The sequence below is a fragment of the Eleutherodactylus coqui genome, chromosome 11 (assembly GCF_035609145.1).
Source record: "Eleutherodactylus coqui strain aEleCoq1 chromosome 11, aEleCoq1.hap1, whole genome shotgun sequence".
Classification (NCBI taxonomy): Eukaryota; Metazoa; Chordata; class Amphibia; order Anura; family Eleutherodactylidae; genus Eleutherodactylus; species Eleutherodactylus coqui.
This window is the reverse complement of record NC_089847.1, coordinates 130091132-130115625: the sequence shown is the minus strand read 5'-3', so window position 1 is coordinate 130115625 and position 24494 is coordinate 130091132. Positions and strand designations below refer to the sequence as shown.

At 47.8% G+C, this 24494-nt stretch overlaps 1 protein-coding gene across 5 annotated transcripts in view; it reads left to right on the top strand.

Annotated features, from left to right (window-relative positions):
• Positions 1-23001, top strand: part of PPFIA1 (PTPRF interacting protein alpha 1) — an 85322-nt gene extending 62321 nt beyond the window's left edge. Inside the window, exons 19-30 of one of the 5 annotated variants that reach the window (XM_066583529.1) lie at positions 585-678; positions 4208-4289; positions 4371-4571; positions 7756-7818; positions 8385-8411; positions 12134-12309; positions 12414-12511; positions 13841-14016; positions 14116-14184; positions 15754-15919; positions 18215-18285; positions 20368-23001. In XM_066583529.1, coding sequence (XP_066439626.1) covers positions 585-678; positions 4208-4289; positions 4371-4571; positions 7756-7818; positions 8385-8411; positions 12134-12309; positions 12414-12511; positions 13841-14016; positions 14116-14184; positions 15754-15919; positions 18215-18273 — 1211 coding nt within the window. In that variant the 3' untranslated portion in view covers positions 18274-18285; positions 20368-23001. The remainder of the gene's footprint in view (positions 1-584; positions 679-4207; positions 4290-4370; positions 4572-7755; positions 7819-8384; positions 8412-12133; positions 12310-12413; positions 12512-13840; positions 14017-14115; positions 14185-15753; positions 15920-18214; positions 18286-20367) is intronic. The other 4 variants (XM_066583530.1, XM_066583531.1, XM_066583532.1 and 1 more) reach the window with 4 other exon arrangements.
• Positions 23002-24494: the final 1493 nt, after the last annotated feature.

Here is a 24494-nt window from a genome sequence, read left to right as displayed (position 1 = left end):
CGTCTTTTTAGGATAGTTCATCAATATTGATCGGCAGAAGCCTGTCACCACCAATTAGTTGTTTGCCCAGCCCACTGTTAGTGCGGACAGAGCTGGAAGCACGTAGTTCAGTGGCCCAGGTGAATAGTCTATTAAATTGCATGGGAACTGCACCTGCATTACCAACATGGGCCACTGCAGCATGGACAGAGCTGTCTGCTTCCTGCTCTATCCACAGCGGGCCTGATGAGCAGCAGATCAGTGGGGGTCCCAAGCGGTGGACTCGCACAGATCAGCGATTGATGACGTATCGTTACAATGGGTCATCAGTAGTAAAGTCCATCTCTTTAAGAGGAACCTGTCAGGTTCCTCATGGCACCCAGGCCAGGGGCATCCTATATAGAGACAGGCACACTGACTTCTGTCACTTATAGTGATCATTTCAGAAGTTTTGGAAAACAGACATTTTAAAACTTGAAACGAGTCTCAGTGATGAGTTCAGTGCAACTCATTAATATTCGTGTATTCACTGATTGGCTGGTCTCTCCATACACATGCTAATACAGAACCCTAATCATAAAGTAGTAACTCTGTATACTTTATAGGTGGAATTCCAGAATTTGAAAGCACTTCTCAAGAATCTCTTGGACTCGCAAAGCTGGGAGGACAAGTAGAGAAAAACCGAAAACTCCAGAAGAAGTGAGAACTATTTTAATATCTGCGTCTTTACTTACATTTGTATTCTCATCCTATGAAGGGATGGCATATATGTTCAGGGGTATGTCACTGCTCTGATTGTTGTGGGTCCGACCTCTGGGACCCCCACCAGCTTTATACTGGAAGAGTCTCTACATCCCCTTCCAACCGCAGTTCTGCCCATTGACTTAAACAGAAAAGGAACCCATTAATGTGAATCGGTTCATTCATACAAGCAATTTTTCATTCTGATACAATCCTACAAAAGCGTCCTAAAATGTGGCAAAATTTGGCCTTTTTACGCCACCAAGCTGACACAAGTGCCCCGATTAATCCGGACTAAAGTATATAAGAAAGTTGCAGAAATTGTAATTGCGCAGTTTGTGTTTTTGCAGCTTTGTTGACCAGGAGGTGACATTGCGGCGATGCGAATAGCTTAACGCCATATGTCTTATTAGTGGGCTCACAGTGTGCATATGTTGGGGCCGTCGTTTGGGCTTGTATTTATGTCTCTTTTTGCTTATCTCCCCGATATCTTGTGGCTAGCATAATAACAGGGTGAGTATAAGGACGCGCGGAGTGCTAGAGCCTCCTCTATCCCGCTGCTGTCTGCATGTGTCTTGTGCCTATCTAGGGTGACGACTACTTCTCTGCTTCTTGTATCTATTTGTGCAGTGGTGTCATTTCAGAAACTTTCCTCTGGTATATACTGTATATATATATTGTGTGCTACCTGTCACTAAGACGGGGATCTTTAAAAATGATATAATGCAATTAGGAGATGGTACAATGCCTCAGCAGCGCCACCTATTGGAAGGCAGCTTCCCTATAAAGTCAGTGTATGATCTTCTAACATTACTGGGAATATATGCCGAAGCCAGAAGGAATAGGTGCCCATCTACAGGCAGATGGTCCGGGGGTTTTGCCCCTCCTAACTGTATAGAAGGTGTTCTGGGTGAGAAGCCTGTGATGTGGATCGGGAGGAGTCATTTTTCTTCGTATTGTCCTTCCTCGATTGCGCCATTCTCGGTATACTCACGACAACGCTACACAAGAAAATTCCCCATGGTTGGCAGTGAGGTCCGGCACCGATGGCCGGACCTCGTTGGAAGTCGCTCAGATCGCTGGACTTTCCCATCTAATGTGGAGTCACACTGAAACTGATCCACGGAAAACTTGTCACATGATTTTATGCTCCGGGGTCACGGGGGGAATGTCCACACAGGGAAGCGCCAATCGTGAGCGACCCAGGGGTCTAATAAAGGGGCATTTAGAGTATATAATGGCAGAGTATATAGCGGCGCACCCATCACATGTAGTTACTGGGCAGCTCCTGAAGATCCTGATCCGTCTCCCCACTCTGTACAAGTTGTACTAGTGCCGTCCTTCATATTATCTTGTGTTCATGTTTTGGTTTCTTATACCGAAGTGATCCGTATAACCTGTATAGTATCAGTGATGGCGGGCTGTTATGATGCTAGCCTTATCTTTTAGGTGTGATACATCTTCTATATTCCTGTGTAATACTATTAGCCTCTGCCATCTGTTGTCGCCGTTACTATCTATCAGCAGTGATGGTGGCGATCAGGGCTGTGCAGATCGCATTGCACGTCCTCAAAAGTCGTCAGTGTAGGTTTACTGCTACCCCAGGCAGGATTCATAGATTGATGGTCCATGTACTCAGAACCAAATGTATGGGGTGTAGAAACAGGTTCCATATACAGATGCAATCAAAATGCTTCACCTCCCGCCTCCCACCATTGCCAATTAGGTTTATTTGCTAAATTTGCAGACTTTCAGCTGTTGCATGCAGCACTTTTTCTTCCGGTATCTTCAGCTGCATCTGTGAAAGAACCTCCGACCGGGGATTCCCTTACAGATGTGAAACCGCAGATTCTCCAAATTCATAAGAAAATGCTACTTTTACAGACTGCTGCCGTCTCAGAATTATTCAATCCCTTGACAAGCGTCGTTAGTACCTAGTAGGACCCCTTTTGCTGTTATGACCCGCTCAGCATCTTCTGGCAGCGTTCCTGAGGCATCTAAGCCTGTTCCCCGCGGTAATGGCCTCTAAATCACTAAATTTCTTGGGTTTACAAACTGCAGCCCCCTTATTCATATTCCACCAGAGATTTACTGTGACGGACGCTCCAAAATCTTTCAGGACTACTTCTGGAACCAAGCCCTCGGTGGACTGAGGTATGTTTGGGACCATTGTCCTGTTAGAAGGTCCAATGACACCCAAACTTCAGAGGATGTTTTCTCTTAGGATTTCCTGATACGTGATTGAATCCATCTTGTCCTCCACACGCTACATGTTTCTGGTGCTAAAGAAAGCAAATCAGCCCTGGAGCAGTCGCCAGTCCGGGTATTTGATGTGTTTTATCTCAAGCACACCTGATGCAAGTAATGAAGCCCTTGATTAGTTGAATCGGGTGTGCTTGAGACAGCAGCTGATTGCAAACCTGCTCTTATAAGGAATTCTATTCAAGGCGTTGATTTAATTCTGAGGCTGTAGTAGTCATTAAGGCTAACTTCACACGGGCGAGCACGATATGGGGCCGTGAATTCCGCCCTAATATCGCACTCGCCATTCATGTGAAATCGCCATGGATGCGAGGCGTGTTCATGGCAGATTTGCAGGGCCGCTCGGTAATAGCAGCCTTTGGCCATTTTTTACATGGACGAGCGTGATATTAGGCCATGAAACTCTGCCTGATATCTCGCTCAGGGACGTGCGATTTTCATGCAACTACGAGGGTTTTTTTTGTTTTGGGATGCAAAACAAATGAAAATGTGCAAAAGTAGCGGAAACGCACACAAATCGTGCGAAAATCACACAGAATTTTGGTTTTATTTTTTAGCGCTGTAGAAAAAAAAACTGCCTGTTTGAAAATACCCTGAGGCTGCGATGATATGAGTGTCGTTAACGCTCGTCTAATAATGCTAATTGCTGGTCTGCACCTGCACTTGTCGGCTCAGCCCAGCAATTGTTGGGAAAATCTGAGCACTAGCAGTCCATTCACTTTCAATGGGACGCCAGAGGTACCGGAGCGGGTGGCGCTCGGTTGTTTCTGCCAGCTCCATTGAAGTCAGTGGTGACCATGCATGCTTTGCCAGCGCCCCCTTCATGCTGACGTCCCTGCCTGTGAGTATCCTGTGGGCAGGGGATAACTTGCCATTTTGATAAACCCTTTTGGAGTGGCATTTGGTGGTGAATGTGAAGATAAATAAGCTTAGATTGTAATGGGGGGGTGAATAGTTTTGATTGCATCTGTATATCTAATCTGTAAAGTCTCGAACAGCGCTGGTCCCATTCATACTACAGAAGAGCGACGTCTTGGAGGAGGATTCCCATCACTCAATGTGTAGTAAAAGCTAAGTAAGAATGGCCGCTAATGCAGATGCATCGGTCGCTGCACTCTATATGGGTGCAAGTAATGTTTAGTGCACTTAATGGGCATATGTGGGATTCATCCAGTGTTGCGGTGCTGATCATTTGCCATCTCCCTAACATAGACTGTGATTACAGGCATGAGCTGCTGGAAGAAGCTCGGCGACAGGGTCTGCCATTTGCACAGTGGGATGGTCCAACCGTGGTGGTCTGGTTGGAGGTAAGGCTCCATCGTTGCCAGCGTTGACTGCCCCGCACACCTTCTATGTGGACGATTAACAGCGGTGTCTTTTTTCTTCAGCTCTGGGTCGGGATGCCCGCCTGGTACGTGGCCGCGTGTCGAGCCAATGTCAAAAGTGGGGCGATAATGTCTGCGCTTTCCGACACAGAAATCCAGAGAGAAATCGGTATTAGCAATCCTTTGCACAGATTAAAATTGCGACTCGCCATCCAGGAGATCATGTCCCTGACCAGTCCGTCAGCGCCCCCCACCTCTAGAACGGTAAGAGTATTACTATGTCACTGCAGTTATTGTTACAACACTAAAGTGATGTTTTTAGTAACTTTTACATTGAAATGGGCTGTTTAGGACCTTACCTGTAATCCATACCCGTAGGCAATAGAGGAGAGGGGTCCGATGACCCCGGGGACCCACAGCTAGAGGCCTCTGTATAGAATCGCTCTCATCCTGGAGGACCAGATGAGTCCAGACAATATTATTGGGTGCTGCAGGAAACCGATCACCCAGCATAATGATAGCAAATTGTAGGGGTCCAAGCAAGCAAGACCCCCTACAGACCAGGGTTAGGCTCAGACTGTATGGGGGGGCCAAAGCTCGTTCACGAATCTCTGTTAGGGCTCTTCTACACGGATCAATCACCGCTCCAAAAATGGCTGGATGTTTCTCATTCGAACCATAATCATTCTGTGTAAGCACAGCCAACATTGGAATGATACTTCATTCACTTATCATTCATTTTATGCAGGCGTAAAAATCCTCGTTGGCTCATTCGCTAATCGTTCGGTTTAAACAGCGATCGTTTAGTTGCTCTTATTCGCTGGTACAGAAAACTGAACGATCGTGTTAAAAAAAAACTCATTCGTGTGTTTAAACCGACTGCCCAAGTGAACGAGTAAACCCGCTCCGTGTAAAAGCACCCTAAAAGGAGCTTTGCTAATCACCTCAAGTCTATTCCCCCTGCCTCATACACACACGTGGGGCAATCTCATAGGAAGTTATTTGACCTAGGTAACCCCAGCAAGCACTGGGGCAATAGTCGGTCTTCACCCAGATTTTGCTTATTGGTTAGATTCCAACCCAAGACCACCAATCCTGTAGATCTGAGCTCCGCTCAGCTACATATATGACGGTAGTAACGTCTGAGACTAGAGAGAAGCATCTGCCAGTTGTACCAAGCAATACTTTGTGCAGCCCATTGTCAAGAGGGAGGCGCTGTATCTGCAACAGCTAAAAATTAAGCTGGTTTATATATACAGGATGTAGTCAAAGTCTGATCCGTCGCTGTATCTATATACTGGTGTCCTAGATTGAAATAACGGTAGTGTACTTGCATAGGAAGGCTTTAACGTGCTGCACAATGGTATGGCGCACGGCTCCTGAGGGTCCCAGAACATTGATTTCAGTTTTGTGTTGTGGCCCATGTAAGAGAGAGAGCAAAGCCCAATTGCAAAGTAGAAGAGTAACGTGACAAGCTGAAATCCACTGCCTGTGTCTCTTTAAGCCTCCTCCCTTATTTGCATATTACCCAGAGGAGCAGGAATGGCCTTTTAAGTCTCCTCACTCACCGTCTAAGTGCTCTCCCTAAGGCCTCATGTCCACGGGGAAAATCAGATCCGCTGCAGATTCTCCATGGAGAATCTGCAGCGGGTCCCTCCTGCCCCGCGGACATGAGCGCCGAAAATAGCAATTTAAAAGAATTTACCTATCCGGCGCGGGCGACGAAGCTCTGCTCTTCCTCACGGCCGGATCTTCATTTTCGGCCGGCGGATGAATTCCTGACGCCGGCGGCACGTCGCCGGCACGTCGTCGACGTGCCGCGCGCATGCGCCGGGCACATCCGCCGAGCCGAAGCAAGGGAGATGCGGCCGTGAGGAAGAGAAGAGCTTCGCGGTCCGCTGCGGGTGAGTAAATGCTTTAAATTCCTATTTTAGGTCTCCCGCGGATCCGGACGGCTTCCATAGGCTTCAATAGAAGCCCGCGGGAGCCGACCCCGCGGGAGACCCGCATGAAAATGGAGCATGGTCCAGATTTTTTCATGCTCCATTTTTTTTAAAATCACTTTTATTGACGATCCGCGGGTATTTATGTACCCGCGGGTGGTCAATGCATCCCTATGGGGTGCGGATCCGCATGCAGGAAATCCGCTGCGGATCCTAAATCCTATTTTCCCCGTGGACATGAGCCCTAAGGAGAAAAGATAGTGTTTCTGGCCCTCTAGAAGTCCTGCTATGACTGAAGTAAGGAAAGTGTACTAGAAGTGGCTCCTTCTGCTACAATGGGGCCAATCATCCAGGAAATCATCCGCAGTCATCTTCAGGAGATTCAGGTACCGATCCGCTGTGGGTCTCCTTCAAGTATAGTTTTGCATAGGGTGTACGTTTCCTTACTTCCATCAGAGCGCACAAGGACTAATAGACACGCTTTCAGTGGATTTCTGCTTCTCACTTGCTACTTTTGAACTTTGCACTTGGGTTTTTACTCTTACAGGGGCCACAACACAAAGTTGAAATCCATGTTCCGGGGCCCGTGCTCCATACCAGCATGTAGCACATCCATATATTACTATTCAAGTACGCTATTGCTATTTCCATATAGGACACTAGTATTGGGATAGAGCGCCGGATCTGACTGTTCGTCAAGCAGCTCCCACAGCTATTAATGTGTCGCCCGAATCCATCAGTCTTTAATGCAGAGATTTCCTACTCCAGCTGTTGCAAAACTACAACTCTCATCATGTTCTGGCAGATTGCAACTGGCCTGGCATGGTGAGAGTTGTAGTCCTGCAGGGGTTGGAGACCGCTGCTGTAGGCTGTCTTCGATGCATTACCTGCTGTAGCTTATAAGTGACTTGCAGGGTTTGGAGGTGGTGGGTGACTCTTGCCAGGGCCCAGGAGGATCTCCAGCTGTTCTCCTTAGTCTGGGCACACCTCAAAGGGGGATTTTCATCTCATTCAAGTGATGAGATATGGGATATGTATCACTTTATGATCATGGGGGTCCAGCCTCCGGGACCCCTATCAGTACTGAGGATGAAGAGGGTAGAGTTCTGCTTTAACGCTTCATCTGATTCTAAGCTTTCCCTGCACGTCGGTGCCCGGTCGCCCGCTCTATAGCGGAGCAGCAGGCGCCGCCACAATTCCTCCGTACAGCGGTTGTCCAGGAGCCGCTGCGCAGGTAAGGATTGCAGAGGAGCCACGGGTCTGCATTAGCGCTGTGACCCCCTTCATTCTAGGGGGTCCCACAGATCAGACTCCCACGATTATAAAGTGATGGCACATCCTAGTAATATACCATCGTTGTATAAGCTGGCAGTGCCCCTTCGATGCCGCCTTAGCCACTCTTAGCATTTGCTCTTCTCCTGCTCCACCATGTACCTGTTGCTTATCTATTGTGCCACCTTCCCTCTCTGTTACGGCTTCCCTCTCACTGGATGTGCTTGTATTAGTCCACGGGAAATGTCTGGGTTACACACGAAGAGATGGAAACTCTCACGGCTTCTCCACAAACGGTTAGTTTCCGGCACGGTTGCTTGTCTGTGTAGCGTCTCCCCCCGGATGCCTCTCACCACCTCCTCTGTGTAGTTTTACAATGAGTGCATTTGTAGAAACTCGGTTGTTCTTGTTTTAGTTTTTAGGTTTGGGATTTTTTTTCTTAACCCTTGACATGCCTGGCCGAGTCGACGCTAATGTGGCCTATCCTCTGCCTGGCACTGAAAGGGTTTGTTTTTTTTGTGAAACTAATGGAAACCAGAGAACCTCTTAGTTGATCGCAGGCAGGATGGGGGGTCTTCTAGCTGGTGCATAGTTCCTGCCGCTGGAGGACCCTCATCTGCCTGGGATCGGTCTCAGTGATTTGTAATGGCAAGTATAAAAGATGGGACATATTGGCGGTATATTGCGGGGTTACTGGACGCCCTACGGCCGGCGGTCCGAGCATGCGAGGGTCCTGACTGTTTCCATGTGTTTCCACATTGCACGTGCATCTGCTGTCCTGCATGGAGTGAGCGCTCATCACATTCATCCGGCTGACTAACGTTCTGTATTCTTTTGCTTTTCTAACCCTGCGTAACACCAGGACGATGAGGAGGGGAGCTGGGCTCAGGTTTGAGCATTTTCACTAATTCGCCTTTTTCATTTAATCAGTCTGTAGTCTGCTTACATTAGTTATAACTGTAGTGCTAATTAACTTCAAGACTGAATTTGTGGTCCGATTGTTCGTTGTTGTCATCTACACTATAAACCTGACGTTACAAGTGTGTCCTTGCAAGGTAAAACCATCGGGGGAGCGTTCAATTAGACATTTATCGGGTTTGGCGTAAACTCTGAGGATTTTCTGCTCGCAAATCCACGACGAAAAATCCTCAGAGTTTTGCCGTACGAACCAAGGGGATGAGATTGGGAGAAATGCCAGCGACCCGCTGCAGAAAAGATCCCCGCAGTGTAGATGGGCTCCTAGTGCCGATTTTACTGGCACAGCCAAATATACTACAGATTTTTCCCGTGGATCTTAGCCCTTCAAATGTGGGAGGTGAAATCCCCGAATCCACAGCAAATTCGCATGTAGCGCATAAGAACTCTGCTGCTGATTCATTGTGGATTTTCCACTGTATCCCCCGTGTGGACGGACCCTCGAAGAGAACCGTTCTCCTGACGTTACTGTTACAATATTTGCATTCCTCATTCTATACCAATTCCGCAGCGTCTTTTCTTACAATTTCGTATTGTGCCTATGTTGCTCCTCCTGGAAACGCATGACTAAAGAACCATTTACACACAACGAATATCGCTTAAAAATCGTTCAAATGAACGAATTTGCTCAATTATCGTTACGTGTAAAAGTAAAGCCATCGTGCACTATTCGTTTATTTAGCGCTGAGTTCCAGTCTACGTAAAGATGGTCGTTAGTTCGTTTGCTATTCGCTTCATTCAAATGGCATCCATTTAGTCTTTGAAAGACTGAACAACTTCTGGTGATGGTTTGCCTTGCATAAACACAATGACTACTTGTTTATTCATGCCAGCAAAAGACAAGGGTATCTTCACACAAATTAAAATCCTCCCAGCCAGAACTTCCTCACATAAACACCCGCCCAGCTGAGCACACAGCATATACAGGGTTTACTTTAGCTAAAGGGAGAGGATTTCTAACGATTATCTGTACATTTAAATGCTCAGTATTTCCATGCGAAAAAGTTGTTAATTTGTTCAGTCTTTCGTTCGTTCAAACGATAATCATTGCGTGTAAATGGGGCTTAAATTAACTGGGTGTTACCACTCTACTTGTGACTAGGGTGCGCTGGCACCAGTGATAGGGCAGTGTCTGTGTAGTTACATGCACTATTCATTAGGGGAATAACTTGATTCATACGTTTCCAGGAGGAGTAAGGCCGCCTGCAGACGGCCGGGTCGGATCAGAATTCTCGCAGCGGGACCCGACCTGAGCGTCTGCAGAGAGCAGCGCGGCACTCACCTGCTCCTGCGGCTCTCGATCTTTCATGTGCCAGCTGCCGGATGCGCAGACCGGAGACGGCGAGTGACATTTCTGTGCGAGGCTTGCAGAAATAGAGCATGCCGCGATTTGTTTTCTGTGCGTGCTTTTTGCACAGACAAATCGCGGCCGTCGGCATAGGATTGCGTATTGTAATGCAATCCTATGCAGGCGTGTACGGGTGGAAATTCTGCGGTAAATCCCTCCGCGGAATTTCCGCCCGTGTGCAGGGGGCCTAATAGTGGGAAGTTCTTAGAAGAGGAGCTCCAGAATTGTTTTTATTGTAAAACGAAGTATGAATTTAAAAACCTGGACAAATGTCAGGACAGACGGTGAGTAGCGGAGGGGATGACGGCCGGGACTACGTGGTGACGGTGCCCCCCGCAGGAGCTGCATGACAGAAGATTGCAGTGCAGCCCTTCAGTCTCCTCCCAATAGTTTATATTGTGGCTTACGACTACCTGCGGCCCACAGATCACAAACATTTAGTCTTCTATGTTTTTCCGTCCGTGTGTTGTGGTCACAGCTCCTTGAGAGATGCAGTGTGACTCCCATTGACTTTTAACAGATTAGGACATTGAGCCACCTTTTTGTCAAGCCAGGCCTGTCGCAGCTAAAGCCGCCACGTAGGCCTAGCCTTAAGGGGTTGTGTCATTACAACAAAACCCCGTCCACCTCCTCGGCCCGGCCTAAAGTAAAAAAAAAAAAAGAGGGCATACTCGCCTGTCCTGGAGCCCTGGGACGCAGCTGAGAGCTGCCACCAGTATCGGCAGCGACTTCCAGGTTGACCACCCGGCAGAAGACAGGTGTTGTCTGTTGCCAATCGGGGACATTGCGGCCTCTGATTGGCCGCAGATGACACCTGATTTCTGCCGGGCCGTCTACCCGGAAGTCAGAGACTTCACCATGATGCAATGTTTTTTTTTTCTAAAGGTATGAGTTTCGAAACTTTCTCCCACACCGCCCCTTTAAGTGAATTAGACTAAACTAGCAGAACTCATCCTGGTATATAAAGTGTTACCATTTTCTCTACTATTACATACAGAACATACCTGTCCATAGAAGAGCAACATGAAGAAAAAACCAGCTGAGCCGCTTCTTAAGTGGGTTATCCAAATCTGTAAAATTGATGGCCTATGTGATCAGTGGAGGTCTGCAACTGGAGGTCCCTGCCAATCAAGTGATTGAGGGGGGCCATAGAGCTTGTGTGAGCGCCACAGCCTCTTCAATGTTTACATATGAGCACGATCGTTCTATTACCGATGGCGGCTGTCCCAAGTACTACATTCACCTCAATGGGACAAGCCGGTAATACTCAGAACGGCCACTAGAAGTAATACGACAGTCTGCAGTACAAAGATGTAAACGTTGAAGCGGCCGCGGTGCTCGTAGAACACTGCCACACCTTCGATCAGCTGATTGGTGGGAATCCTGGGCCGCGGACCCCCACCGATCGGATATTGATGGCCTGTCCTGATGGTAGACCATCGGTTGGGTTACCGCTTTAAATCTGCCGTGCCCAATACCCGCAATAAGGGCCAGACGTTACCCTGTTTGGGCTCCACTCACATCGGCATTTTAAGCTGTCCATTGATTCGGTACTTCTGTCTACAAGAGTAATACCATCAAAAATACCAGAAACCTGAGAAATACCTGCAGGACCCCGAGATAAGTCAAAGGGATCCCCAAGATTTATCTAGAACCTTCCATAACCCGATCCAGCATGGCTGTCATAGCTCTATTATGAACAGAAGCCATGATGCTAATGTGTATGGCCACTTTTTCATACATGGTTTGGCACCTGTATTGTGGATTTCCCAGCCTGACCATGGCTCTACTGACCAAACCTCCTCTGAGATGCTCTGAGCTCAGGTTAGTAGACCCGCAGCTCTGCCTGGTCCTTCTGCTCCCAAGGGAGATAAGTCACCACCAGGTGTGTCTGGCAGCAGCTTATTTCCCTCTCCGAACAGTAAGCACAAGCACGCTCCACCAATCATGCATGTGCAAGGCGGTCAGGAGGAAATGCTGTCGGCTCGTTCAGCAGACGGCTTATCCAGAGTGTTTTCGGCCACAGCTACGGTAGTTGCAAGCGACCATGTCTGGGTTTTTTGCATTTTTATTAGGTACTTGTAACTTTTTTTTGGCCCACAGGGTAACCCTGCAGTTGCGGTAAGGCCATACTTCTTTTTGTCATGTTGGAGTCCTAGCCTTGCTGTCAGTAGTTCTCCAATCACTCTGTGTTGCTCTTTAGTTGCCATGATTGGCGATCGTACATTTTAATTAATACACAATCTAAGGCCGCAGGTTCCGGTCCTGACGCTTCACTCTCCTCCTAGACATTAGCCTACGGGGACATGAACCACGAGTGGATCGGGAACGAGTGGCTGCCCAGCTTGGGGCTGCCTCAGTACCGCAGTTATTTCATGGAGTGCCTTGTTGATGCCAGGATGCTGGACCATTTAAACAAGAAGGACCTTCGGGGGCAGTTAAAAATGGTGGACAGCTTCCACAGGTAAGACTAATCAGGCGCGTCAGATGGGATATCGGAGGCTCTTTACGGCCAAATCTGCCATTTGTGTAATTAAAAAATAAGAAATTCCCTTTTCCTCCTAATAGGAACAGTTTCCAGTGCGGCATCATGTGCTTACGGAGGCTGAACTACGACCGGAAAGAGCTGGAGAGGAAACGGGAGGAAAGTCAGAACGAAAGTAAAGGTAGGTGTGACGTCCCGCCGGGCATCTGCTGCTTTCTGGACTGCGAGGGACACTTAATCTAGTTGGTCCACATAAACTTTATCTCATAATCACTCAAACGAGCAGTTCTATTGGTATTCTGTCACCAAGCTTGTGCTGCACTGAGTGAGCCGGTGTATGCGCTGTCACTCTTTCCCATGCGGGTGATGTCACGTGCATGCGTCTGCTCGCTCAGTGAGGTGCAAGCGCTATGATAGTGGAGCGCATGACGTCATCAAACTTGGAATGGGCGCAGTTTTTAAACTCTGGGCAGGGAGTGAGCGGTCCAACGTTCATTTGCATATATTGCGCCCAGCGCACTTCAGCAGTATCTGAGCAGTGGAGATGCAGAGACTGAGTAAGAGTAGCAATATGTTCTTCATGTCGTCGGACATCTGCCAGTATAGTCCGTTGTTAGCCCAAAAAGTGGTGACAGACGTCCAAGTTCCTTTCATTGTCCCTTTTGAAATAAAGTCTATCTGATAGAGACCCTTCATACACAGCAGTACAGTATTATCATCTGTTCCGTAGAGAACACTGCACACATCTGTTGGAGCGCCCTCTACTGTTGGGTGAAGAAATGGCAGAAGAGGGGTTTTATAGGAAAACTGTACAGAATTGTCTGATAAAACATGTTGCAAAAATGCTTACAATCGTCTATTCTGTACATTTGAAAAAAAAGTGCTGGTAATCTTTAATGGGACTGCTGGGGATAGACAAGAGCTTGTACTCTATTTCCTCAGCCCTATTGAAACTAATGAAGCGACACCACGCATGGTTCGCCCTAGCCCCCACCCATGTTCCCCTCTTCCTGTTACTGCGGGCGCGCTTCTCCCACAGGCACTGACGTCACGTTGCACGGCTGCAGCTCTATTCGTTTCAGTGCGGCTGACGGAAATAACCAAATGTTTAGACTCTTCTATCTCCAGCAGTCCCATTGGAAATGAATGGAGCAGCAGCAGCATGTGCGGGTGTGTGCAGCGAGCCCAGAGTGAGGAGAATGGGGGGGAACTGGACCCCCATTCTGGGGATCACTGAGCTTCTCAGCGGTGATTAATTCTGGTAAAACCCTTTAATAAATAAACATGCCCCAAGGAGGGGGCTCTAATGTTATCGTTTCACAGGCCGCATTTTTGTAAACCCCCTACATACATAAGCCCCCAGACAGCTAAGGAACGGGAAATGTTTGTTTTTTTGAGTCATTTATGCTGCAGATCAATGTGTCCCCGCGGCTGATCTCCCCCGAACGCTTCACATCTACCTCTGAATTCCAGTCCGACTATAACGATTGACGTTGCCTTCCCCTTCCAGACGTCCTGGTTTGGAGCAACGAACGGGTCATCAACTGGGTTCTATCCATCGGGCTTAAAGAATATGCAAACAACCTTCTAGAAAGTGGTGTTCACGGCGCGCTGATTGCCTTAGACGAGACGTTTGATCACAACACGTTGGCTCTGCTGCTACAAATTCCCACTCAGAACACGCAGGTAAGCGGGATGTCCCGGTGGGGTCCGCATAGAGGGCCAATGAGGCGGGCGTCCGTGACTGCTGTGTGTTACATCATTGTTATCTATGGTTGCTTTCAGGCACGTTCAGTGTTGGAGCGGGAGTTTAACAACCTCCTCATAAGAGGAACGGAGAGGAGATTCGATGATGTAAGTTCAACCTTGTTTTGTGGTTTTGGTGACGGGTTAGCAGGGGTTAAAAAAAAAACGTTTATCTTTCTTTTTCCCATCTATAAAGTAATGGTCCATCGCTGATCAGTGGGAGTCTGACTATCCCTAACCCCTTACACCCCAGCACATGTATGCCACCATGGGTGTGCAGGGTATAGAGCGGGATCAGAAGATGTGCCCGCTCCATACACTGCGGCTGCAGGCTGTTTTTGACAGTTGACACCCGGCTGCAGATGTTCACGCAGATCGATCACGGCTGTAAGTCCTTTAAATGCTTTTGTCAATTCTGACAGCATTTAAATACCCAATCAACATTCAGGGGTCTCAATCCGAGATTAAATTGCGAGCTGCCTTCTAGGAGTTATGGTCAAAACAAAAATGCCAGGGTTGCCTCTTGCAGAGGCCCGCACAGAAATGTCAGTGGTGACGGTCCGGCTCCGCTCTGCGCATGCGCCGGCTGGCAGCCAGCGCATAGCAGAAAACAGAAGATGCCGGGAGCGGGTGAGCCACAAGCCTCTGCAGCGGCACGGGTCTGCATCCTGCTGCGAGAATTCTTGCAGCGGGATCCGACCTGGCCGTCTGCAGGTGGCCTTAAATTATGTCATTTTTGCTGCAGTATATACACCATAAAAGCAAGACAGTCCCCCAAGGATGGCATAATTGCGAGGGTGGAGGTTCCCGTTTCACCTCCTTTAAAGGGGCTGCAGCGCTGGTTAGGTATTGCGGTACCTTTACATAGCAACATTGGCTGGCAATCGCTGCGCAGGGAACATCCACATTGCACCGATCAGTTGAATTGTGCTGTGCAGGAGAAAATGCGACCGGACCTCTGGGTGCATTGACCTCTGGGTGCATTGACCTCTGGGTGCATTGACCTCTGGGTGCATTGACCTCTGGATGAACAGGCGTCCCAGAGAAGGAACTTCCGCTGATATACATCTTATGGCAGGTCCTGGCGATGAGCCTCTAGGAAACGGGTTTTCTCCAGCCTCTTCCTTGTGCAGATAGAAGAAATACTTAGCTGGCCCAGTGCTGTCGATCGATCATGTTGTATGGCCCTTCTGTTAAGTTTGCACAGGAGGTTGGCTGTTTGGCTCTTGCAATAACCAAGAGGGGGCCGGCTTAGTTATTGCAATTAGCCAAACAGCGAGCCGTCACTGGCAATCAAAGGGCCGTACCACATGACCTGCTGTTGGAACTGTGCCAAAAGTAGAAGTTCTGGTACTGCTGTACCGGGTAAGTGTATTTCGTGTAATAGCCATAATGTCTAATTGGTGGGCTCCATCTGCTGAGGACTGTACTGGTGTTGGGTACCTGGTCCTCATTACTGTCAGAGGAGCGGCCACACGTGTCATTGGGGGGGAGACACACTCACTTGACTGTTTCATCACTCCATTTATTGTAAAGCGACGGCACCCACATGTCCACAACCCCTGTGACCGTAGACGGGGACGTCCTGTTCTCCGCCTCAGTGGGAGTTCCAGATACCATAAACGTCTTTTAGTAGGAAGCTGTTTCTGACACCAATGTCCGCTTTCCACTTCACAGGATGATGATAAAAGCTTTAGACGGGCTCCGTCATGGCGAAAGAAATTCCGACCAAAGGATGTGCGAGGACTGAGCGCTGGCTCTGCAGAGACACTACCCGCCAACTTCAGAGTCAACTCCTCAATGTCCTCACCTTCTATGCAGCCAAAGAAAATGCAGATGGATGGTAGGACCACCTTTTCTTCACTCTTTGGATTGCTTAGCATGGTGTCGTTGCCAGTGTGTGGATGGTGCATGGATATCCCATAACGACTTACCGCCTTCCTTCTGTATTTTTCTTAACCTACTTCATGTGTATTTATCCTTAAAACCAAAAGGAAGTATGCAATGCATCAAACTCAGCGTTACCGTCATATGAGCTCTTGATTAGGTGTGCAGTACATTAGGACGGTATGTCATACAGCAGGGACCAAGCTGCGGTGAGCCCCCACAGTACAAGTGTCCTATATATAAACCCTCCGCTCCCAATAAATGGCGCTAGAGAAGGACAAGTCGGTTCAACCGGCTACATCATTTCAGCTTGTCAGTTCATGGAGTCCTGTAAAAAAACATATTAAAGATCATCTGTCAACTTCTTCAAGTCCTATCAGCTAAGCTTACGGGCTCAGAGTAGCTGACCCGCTGAGTTGGGTATGTTTATACAGCTTTATACTTTGCTTCCCCACTGTTCCCCTGGTGTCGGTGCTCAAACCGGCCGCTGCAGTACATTGAGCGGCATGTTGTAAGTACAGAATTGGAGGACTACTTGGTGTACCACAAGAGCAAGTCCAAGCGTTGACACCGGGGGAATGTAAGTATAAGAAAAAAAGTGTAAAAATTACATTCCCGGACTCTGCAGATCAGCTACTTTTGAGCTCGTAAGGCTCCAAGTTGTGGACAGTCCCTTTAACATAGTCTGTAATTGCTCTACAATGACATCCGTCCCCCATAAACTATTGTCACAGGCCTCCATTAAACAGATACATCAGGGAGCTCCATTGACGTCACCATCCGTATGTGGACACTATCACTGGACCTTTCCAGGGTGGAGATGAAGTTATACATACGGCTTTGTGACTCCCCATGGCAGCCGTCATGCAGCAGCATCAGCTCCCCTCTTGCTGTGCAGATAACGGGTTCGGACCGACATACTGCATAATTATGTACTCCCACCCCCTTGAGCAGAGCTGTCCCATTCCCAGAGAAGGTATAGACCGCAACCACAGCACGCTCTTCTAAGCCGGCGTCTGCTTATCTCCTACCTGAGCGTTATATGCGCCTCTTCCCATATTGGCAATGGCCAACTGCTCTGCAACAAAGAGAAAAGGGGCAACTGTGACCGAAAGGTTAAAATGAATGTCGCACTTTCTCCGGCTGTCAGCATGTAAGGGTCTTGTTAGTTGGGCATCTTAATTAAACTTCACATCGAGCAAAAAAGTAGAGTGTGCTGTGATTACGTTCCATCCCCGGAGCAGGCGGGCTGCTATGCCGCCTTTTTTGTCCTTTCTCCTCAGCACTCTCCCGTGCCGTGGTATGCGGTTTGGCCAACGTGACCACCTAATGCCGCCACTTCCTTCCCACCCTTCTCCTCTCAAGCAGCAGAACACTGATTGTAACTCCCCAGCCCAGCCATGGATGACCCAGTGATGTAACTATCCACAAATGGATTACATCATCGGAGCAAACGGGTAGTTCTGCTCTTCAGCTAGAGAGGGATAGTAGAGGAAGTTGGGATGGTGGCGTGTTCAGATGTTCAACGGAAGACATTCAACCGCACTGGGGAGACCCGAGGAGGATAATAGGAAGGTACGACAGAGAAAAAGACCACCACCGACCTCTTCTATGGTGAGCGGACAGTCCACTGTAGGCTTATACACTGGGATACATTGCAGCTTTCCATTGGAGGTCGGGACTTGTCTTAACGTATACATCATACAAGAGGCATCAAACGGGGTCTGAACAGGACCCAACTGCCTTCTCGGTGTAACATCTAATCTGGGTTCACACGGGGCGGACTTTCCGCAGTCCTTTTTAAACTTGAGACTAAGCAGCAAAGTGGATGGGATTTGCAAAAATCTCGTTGGCAAGTTGCAGACAAGCCTCACGGAAACTTATATGCAGCGCAGAATTCAAATCCGCGACATGTCGCTTGTTTCCCCGTTTCCGCTGCGGGTTCTCTTAACTATCAGGAGAGATGTCCGCAGAGGGATAGTGGTGGAAAAGCCAAATGGCGCAGGTTTTGAAGCAGCCTTTCCTCTGCGGAATTTCCGTGCGGTCCCGCTGGGGACATTAGGTGAGATTTCCGTCCCGTGGGAACCCGGCCCGAGACCGCCATGAAGCTTACTGCACTTGCAGCAGCCTTAGAGCCACGATAAGTTTTGGTGCGGCTTTTGTTGTGCTTGTTGTAATATTAGTGTTTCCGGAGTAACGCAGCACTAACTGCATGTCGTGTTTTCTGCACGTCTCTTACGGTTATTAATAGGCAATGTGTCTGGAATACAAAGACTGGATTCAGCCACAGTTAGGACGTACTCCTGCTAACGCTGTCTGTCGGTAAGTGCTCCCCACTAGAGCGGCGCTGTAGAGCATTATGTATCCGATGCCTCTTCTGTAATGTAACAACCACTATTAGATTACAGTATATTTTCGTTAGTTTTGTATCCCTGGAATATTTATGGAGTAGACGTAGAAGCCAAGCCTACTAAATACCCAATAAGTGTCTGCTTTTCTCATGGCATTTAAGTAGCCATTTAGCCACTTAGATGCCATGATCATCGTTGACCACGGCTTCTAAGCTTTTCCCTAGTGATTCCATCCCCCACTATACTATGATCATGGGGTGCCAATGGGTTGCCATGGTAGTCCGGGGCCTAGAGAAGGCTGCCATGGGTTTATGTCTGTTAAAGCAATTTTTCGGTGGTTTTTCTGCTGCCCTGCCGGTTCCACTCCGCCGGTTATAGGCCCTGTTTTTGACCGTCCAAGATGGCTGCAGCACTTTTCCCATTACCTAATACACATTGTGCACTGCGCTGATTGGCCGTTTCTGATCACATGAGCAGCTCTGGCCAATCATAAAACATGCATCATTCATTAGCAGTCTAATACTACCAAAGCATTGTAGGCAATTAGGTACTTTGAAGATTATGTCGGCCATCTTGGACAGCCAAAAACAGAAGCGGGAAGCAGTGGATTGGGTGGACAGCAGAGAACCGCAGATAACATACCCCCCCCTACCCCTCCGGTCCCAGGACAGCATTTTGTCACACAACTGGATGGTCTCTTCATGCACTACTTGTGTTTAGGGTTTAATAGGTTAAGGTAAAAAGCAAAATGCACTGCAATGCAGAATTGGGGTGCTAATGCACACAGCGCTTCTCCCCTGCAAAACGGAGGTGGAGCTCTGCTGATTGCAGCTGGTGCCGGGGGCTGTCACTTCAGGCGTCGGCTGTAACCAACATTTATCCACCGGTGCTTGGCAACAGAGAAACATGTCATGTAATAACATCCTTATTGCAGTATATTGTACAAGTGATCGAACAGTCACAAGTTCAAGTCCTCCAGCGGGATTTAAAGGGGTTGTCCCGCGCCGAAATGGCGCGAGACAACCCCGATGCAGGGAGGTAAAGGAAGCTTACCGGAGCGCTTACCTTAATCCCCGCGCTCCGGTGACTTCAATACTTACCGCTGAAGATGGCCGCCGGGATCCTCTGTCTTCGTGGACCGCAGCTCTTCTGTGCGGTCCATTGCCGATTCCAGCCTCCTGATTGGCTGGAATCGGCACGTGACGGGGCGGAGCTACACGGAGCCGGCATCCTGCACGAGCGGCTCCATAGAAGATTGCAGAAGACCCGGACTGCGCAAGCGCGGCTAATTTGGCCATCGGAGGGCGAAAATTAGTCGGCACCATGGAGACGAGGACGCCAGCAACGGAGCAGGTAAGTATAAAACTTTTGATAACTTCTGTATGGCTCATAATTAATGCACAATGTATATTACAAAGTGCATTAATATGGCCATACAGAAGTGTATAGACCCACTTGCTGTCGCGGGACAACCCCTTTAAAGGGGTTGCTTGAATAATTTTTTTTTTTTTTGTAACTAATGTTCCCCACCCACCCCCACTGCCATAAATTATATGGACTCACCATGGTGCTAGGGTGCCGTTTCAGTGCCATTGCCGTAACATCTAGTCTGATGACGTCCGTAAACCTGTCACGTGGGCTTGTAATGTAGAAACCACGGAACATACATGGGTAGTTACCGATGACCTCTCATTGTGGAGCTCCTATTGGCTGCAGCCGACACATGGGTAAAAAAACCTTTGTGACCGCTACAGACCCAGTAAGTAAACCACCAGAGGACAGCGGAGAAGTGAGGGTATACGGTTTTTAACATCTATTCAGCCCCACAGCTGCCCCAATGGTTTTTATATCTGATTACACGTTTAAAAAAAAATTTTATGTGAAATTTGAAAATATTAAAAAATTAAGAATATTAAAAGTAAAAAAAAAGTTTTCTTTTTTTTTCTTTAAAAAAACAACTCGTATCGCTGCGGCCGTAAGTCTGCACTATTTGGTTACTGTATGTTCGGCGCTCCGCCCGTCTCTCATTTTCCCTTTTCTGTTCCTCCCGCAGTTTACCCTCATTACTTCTACAGATGAATATGCACCATCTGAATCCATCTTGATTCCACATTTCCGGACCGGGCCGCATTCTCCGTACAAATCAAGCTGTTCAGACACTTTTGAGATATTTTAATACAGAGTTTTTAAAATTAGCAAGTAAAAATTATAGATAGGAGAACTATTTTAGCCTTTTAAGCGTTCTGTCCTGTTGGCTGCGGTGAGACGTTCCCCCGTAGCTCATCCTCCATGTATGGTTTGTATCCTCGTTCATCCTCCTCCGTCAGCGGTTTCCCCCCTCGACCTCCTTACTGAATGTACTGTAACTCCGCGAGTCCCTGCTAATCACCAGGGGGCTTTGTAAATGATTCTAGTATTGTAATTATGGGTATATTTCATAACGAGCGCGACAGGAAAGTATTTTTGTGTCTTTTTTTGTTTGTTTTTTTTATTGTATTTGTACAGTCTTAGGACATCAAGAAAATCTCTTGCTAACTGGTACCAGATTGTGAAGTGTCCCCAGCCTTCCACAATCCTTAGAATGATTTACTCAGTCTACGTCGGTTCATTTTTTATTTTTTTTCCTCCTGGTCGGACTTTAAGGGGGGCGTGTACATTTTTCTTACATTTGGTTAACGGTTTTAACGTTACATTTTTAATGTCCTGTTTTAGAAGAAAAAGCCATAACAGCATTTTCTAAGATTAAAAAAAAAAGACCTGTAAAGGCGTTGACTAGGAATGGAATAATAGGGTTAAAATTTATACTAGAAATAGCGCCACCCTTTTTATATAGGCTGTCTGAGGTATTACATCTTAATGGCTCATTTAAAGTGACCCTTCGGTCCCTGGACAAAATTTTGCCCTGGTACCCAGAGGGGTCAATTTTATTACCTGCTTTTGGTCTTCTGTACTTGACTTTAATAGGAGTTTTAAATCGCATCCGTTGGACCACTTTTTTTTTTTTGTATACGCGTGTAAAACAGATGATGACACTTGGATGACACTCGCACTTTAAAGACACAAAAACGTAGCAAAATGATGTATAAACTCTCTGATTTTGGTCAGTGAAAAAAATGACTAATTTCACTCCTGTGTGAAGACCACCAATGCACACTACATCACTCACCAATTGGCCAGCACCGCTCACATGACCAGGACTGGCCAGTCAAAATACAGCACAGTGTACATCAGGTAGGTAGAAAATTGCAGCTGCTTTCTTGGACAGACAGAAACTCTACTTGATACTTTCGGATCAGAAGAACAATGGCAAGGAATACAAACTCCACACCCCCAGAGCTGAATGACTGGAAGTACCAAAACTGGCACACACCGGACCCAAACTGCACCAGATGGGCCCCACTAATTATAATGGGATCCGTCCGTCATTTTCCCAGACAATATTAAAGGGCTATTGCAGCAAAACACATTTTTTCCATCCTTGTTCCCCCCTCATCTGATTACCTGTCACCCTCTGGAGGCCTCCTCTATGTATTGCAGTCACTTCCATGCAGTACCACCCCCTGTCTGATGCTTATCCAGCACCATCTGGATGGTGAGACGTTTTGGTTTCACTTTTAAATATATCCCATGATGCATCAGCACAGCATTAGCTAGAGGTTTTACCATTTCTGCCTACAGGGTGTACAGTTTAATTATCATTACCTTCTGTATTCCCCTAAATAAGCTACATGTCATAAGTAAAATCTGCAAAGGGGGCTTCAAATGTAATCTGACTCTGCTATGAATGAGCTCGAACACCCATTGAACTAAATGGGGCTGAGTTGTAATACCAGACACAAACTCTGCACAAGAGTGGCACTGTTTCTAGTATACAAGTGGACCGGTTTTTCTAATTTCAAACAACCCCTTTAAGGAGCTACCTTGTTCCCTGGCCTCATCTGCCCTAAGGACACTATATAACAGAGGGCTTGTAGCTGTCCAGGGAGCCTGTAAGGACCAATTACAATTCTCCTGTCCGATAGCGTAGGTGGTCACTGCGCAGCCTGTTTTCTACTAAAGGCCTTATCTTTTTCATTGTCCTCTTAAGTCATGTTGTTTCTTCCTGAAGGAATCGATCGGGACCGGGCCAGAGCTAGACGATGACATTTGGTCACTCCACATGCAGTACAATCACGGCATTACCGCTAACTTCAGTATTTCCCTCTAGGAAGCGAGTTTTCGAGTAACTTGGCAGACCGGTTGGACTTTTTACAGTGGTTGTCTGAGCCCTTTTTGTCCTATAGGGAAGCATTGAAGGTAATGTTGCACTCTGTGCGGGACCGAATGTCGCCCCCTAGCCCGGGTCGGGGGCCGGTTGATTTTTTTTCCTTGCCTGTTGGATGTAATGTTCAAAGAAAAAAAAAACGTAAAAAAATCAACCCTCCGACTACAAATCACTTCTGTTTGATCATCGATGTATTATTTATTGCAGTTGACGTTATATAAACTGTTTTTCCTTTTTTCATGTATAAATCTGGATTCCTTGTTACATTTGTTTTCTAATCCTGTTTGTGTACTCTGATTATGTAACAATATATGTACAGTCTATGGACTTTTTGGACTATTTTTATCACAGTATTATTTATTGCTTTCTTTCAATAAAATACTGAAGCATTTTCCACTGCCAATAAATATGTTGTGAAAATTACCCCCCCGTGTCCGGCGACTTACATCCGGCGTCCGCTGAGGCGGGAAACTGCAGAACAAACTATTAGGGCTCATGTCCACGGGCAAAATATGATTTAAGATCCGCAGCGGATCTCCCGCATGCGGATCCGCATCCCATAGGGATGCATTGACCACCCGCGGGTAGATAAATACCCGCGGATCGTCAATAAAAGGGATTTAAAAAAAAATGGAGCATGGAAAAATCCGGACCATGCTCCATTTTCGTGCGGGTCTCCCGCGGGGACGGCTCCCGCGGGCTTCTATTGAAGCCTATGGAAGCCGTCCGGATCCGCGGGAGACCTAAAATAGGAATTTAAAGTATTTACCATCCGGCGCGGGCGGGGAAGGTCAGCTGTTCCTCACGGCCGCATCTTCCTTGCTTCGGCTCGGCGGATGTGCCCGGCGCATGCGCGCGGCACGTCGGCGACGTGCCGCCGGCGTCAGGAATTCATCCGCCGGCCGAAAATGAAGATCCGGCCGTGAGGAACAGCTGATCTTCTCCGCCCGCGCCGGATGGTAAATACTTTTAAATTCTTATTTTCGGCGCCTTAGGGCTCATGTCCACGAGCAAAATAAGAATTAAAATCCGCAGCGGATTTTAACTCTTCTCTTGCCCGCGGATCCGCACCCCATAGGGATGCATTGACCACCCGCGGGGTAGATAAATACCCGCGGATGGTCAATAAAAGGGATTTTTTTAAAAATGGAGCATGAAAAAATCTGGACCATGCTCCATTTTCATACGGGTCTCCCGCGGGGACGGCTCCCGCGGGCTTCTATTGAAGCCTATGGAAGCCGTTCGGATCCGCGGGAGACAAAAATCGGGATTTACTCACACGCTCCGTTTCTTCTCTTCGCCCGGCGCCATCTTCTCTCCGTCGCGGCCGGATCTTTTTTCTTCGGGACGGCGCATGCGCAGGGCACGTCACCGACGTCATCATGCGCATCCGCCGAGCCGAAGAAAGAAGATCCGGCCGAGACGCAGAGAAGATGGCGCCGCCGCGAAGAGAAGAAACGGAGCGGATGGGAGGTGAGTTTATTCTCATTTATTCCTATTTTCAGCGCTCATGTCCGCGGGGCAGGAGGGACCCGCTGCAGATTCTCCATGGAGAATCCGTAGCGGGCCTGATTTTCCCCGTGGACATGAGGCCTAAGGATATCCCTCTGATTTCCCCCAGGGGTTCGGTTACTTTGCATATTTCGGATCTTTGCCAAAATCGGCAGCCTATTTTGTAATGGATTTTGGCGCTGTTTTTGATCCATGGACCACATCTACATCAGTGGCGAGGATTTTGACACAGGTTTTGCTGTAGAAATTCTGCACTAATTTTGTAATGCCTAAAGGGGTAGACCCAAAATTGACTCATCACCTATCCTATGGCTAAGTTACTGTATATACTCGGGTATAAGCCTAGTTTTTCAGCACATTTTTTGTGCCATAAAAGCCACCCCCACTCCCCCGGCTTATACTCG